This window comes from Lepidothrix coronata, unplaced genomic scaffold, assembly GCF_001604755.1.
Source record: "Lepidothrix coronata isolate B3197 unplaced genomic scaffold, Lepidothrix_coronata-1.0 Scaffold839, whole genome shotgun sequence".
Taxonomy (NCBI): Eukaryota; Metazoa; Chordata; class Aves; order Passeriformes; family Pipridae; genus Lepidothrix; species Lepidothrix coronata.
Genome location: NW_016691019.1, coordinates 3,125 through 4,851, shown reverse-complemented (window position 1 = coordinate 4,851; position 1,727 = coordinate 3,125). Strand labels below are relative to the sequence as shown.

At 60.6% G+C, this 1,727-nt stretch overlaps 1 protein-coding gene across 1 annotated transcript in view; it reads left to right on the top strand.

Moving 5' to 3' along the window:
• Positions 1 to 498: 498 nt before the first annotated feature.
• Positions 499 to 1,727, top strand: part of LOC108510418 (chromosome alignment-maintaining phosphoprotein 1-like) — a gene marked incomplete at its 5' end in the record, with an annotated part of 4,069 nt that continues 2,840 nt past the window's right edge. Inside the window, 5 exons of the mRNA XM_017840093.1 lie at positions 499 to 1,048; positions 1,095 to 1,277; positions 1,316 to 1,389; positions 1,492 to 1,549; positions 1,614 to 1,727. Coding sequence (XP_017695582.1) covers positions 499 to 1,048; positions 1,095 to 1,277; positions 1,316 to 1,389; positions 1,492 to 1,549; positions 1,614 to 1,675 — 927 coding nt within the window. The remainder of the gene's footprint in view (positions 1,049 to 1,094; positions 1,278 to 1,315; positions 1,390 to 1,491; positions 1,550 to 1,613) is intronic.

Here is a 1,727-nt window from a genome sequence, read left to right as displayed (position 1 = left end):
CGGGGAGGTTCCGTCCCCAGAACGGGGAGGTTCCGTCCCCAGAACGGGGAGGTTCCATCCATCCCTTTGAGGGGACAGAGAACGGGGAGGTTCCGTCCCCAGAACGGGGAGGTTCCGTCCCCAGAACGGGGAGGTTCCATCCATCCCTTTGAGGGGACAGAGAACGGGGAGGTTCCGTCCCCAGAACGGGGAGGTTCCGTCCCTTTGAGGGGATGGAGAACGGGGAGGTTCCAGCCCCAGAACGGGGAGGTTCCGTCCCTTTGAGGGGACGGAGAACAGGGAGGTTCCAGCCCTTTGAGAGGATGGAGAACGGGGAGGTTCCGTCCCTTTGAGGGGCCGGAGAACGGGGAGGTTCTGTCCCCAGAACGGGGAGGTTCCATCCATCCCTTTGAGGGAACGGATAAGGGGAGGTTCCATCCCCAGAACGGGGAGGTTCCATCCGTCCCTTTGAGGGAACGGATAAGGGGAGGTTCCAGCCCCAGAACGGGGAGGTTCCAGCCCTTTGCGGCCCCAAATTCCAAGGAAATCCAACCCTTCCCTTCCCTTTCCCGCTTCTCCTCCCGGAGTCGCCTTTTCCCGAAACTCCTCCATCCCTTGGGAGTGAGGAGGGAGGATTTGGGGGATCCTGAGGCTTTCGGGGTTGGGTTTGGGCTGCAATTGGAGCTTTTCTGTCCCTCCAGGTTCAACCCGGGGAGCCCCAAAAACCTGGAGGGAGCTCGGCAGGGCTGGAGCCCCGAACCCCAAAACCCGGAGAGTCGGAGCCCTGAACCCCAAAACTCAGAGAGCCAGAGCCCTAAGATCTGGAGAGCTGGAGCCCCAAACCCCAAAACCCGGAGAGTCGGAGCCCTGAACCCCAAAACCTGGAGAGTCGGAGCCCCGAACCCCAAAACTCGGAGAGCCAGAGCCCTGAACCCCAAAACCCGGAGAGTCGGAGCCCTGAACCCCAAAACCCGGAGAGTCGGAGACCTGAACCCCAAAACTCGGAGAGCCAGAGCCCTAAGACCTGGAGAGCTGGAGCCCCGAACCCCAAAACCCGGAGAGCCAGAGAGTCGGAGCCCTGAAACCTGGGAGCCCCAAATCCCAGGAAGCCGAAGCCAGAACCCCAAAACCTGGAGAGTCGGAGCCCCAAAACCTGGGAACCCCAGAACCCAGAGAGGCAGAGCCTGAAGCCCCAAAACCCAGAGAGCTGGGGCCACAATCCCAAAAGCCAGAGAGCCGGAGCCTGGAATCCCATAAAGCCGGAACACTAAAACCTGGGAACCCCAAAACCCAGAGAGGCGGAGCCTGAAACCTGGGAACCCCAAAACCCAGACAGCTGGGGCCAGACCCCAAAAGCCAGAGAGCTGGAGCCCTGAACCCCAAAACCTAGAGACGCAGAGAGCTGGGGCCCACAATCCCAAAAGCCAGAGAGCCAGAGCCTGGAATCCCGTAAAGCCAGAGCACCAAAATGTGGAAGCCCTAAAACCCAGGGAGCCAGAGCCCTGAAACCTGGGAACCCCAAAACCCAGAGAGCTGGGGCCAGAACCCCAACACCCAGAGAGCCAGAGCCTGGAATCCCATAAAGCCAGAACACCAAAACCTGGGAGCCCTAAAACCCAGAGAGCCAGAGCCCGGGAACCCCAAAACCCTGACAGCTGGGGCCAGAACCCCAAAACCTGGAGAGCCGGAGCCCTAAAACCTGGGAACCCCAAAAGCCAGAGAGCCAGAGCCTGGAATCCCATAAAACC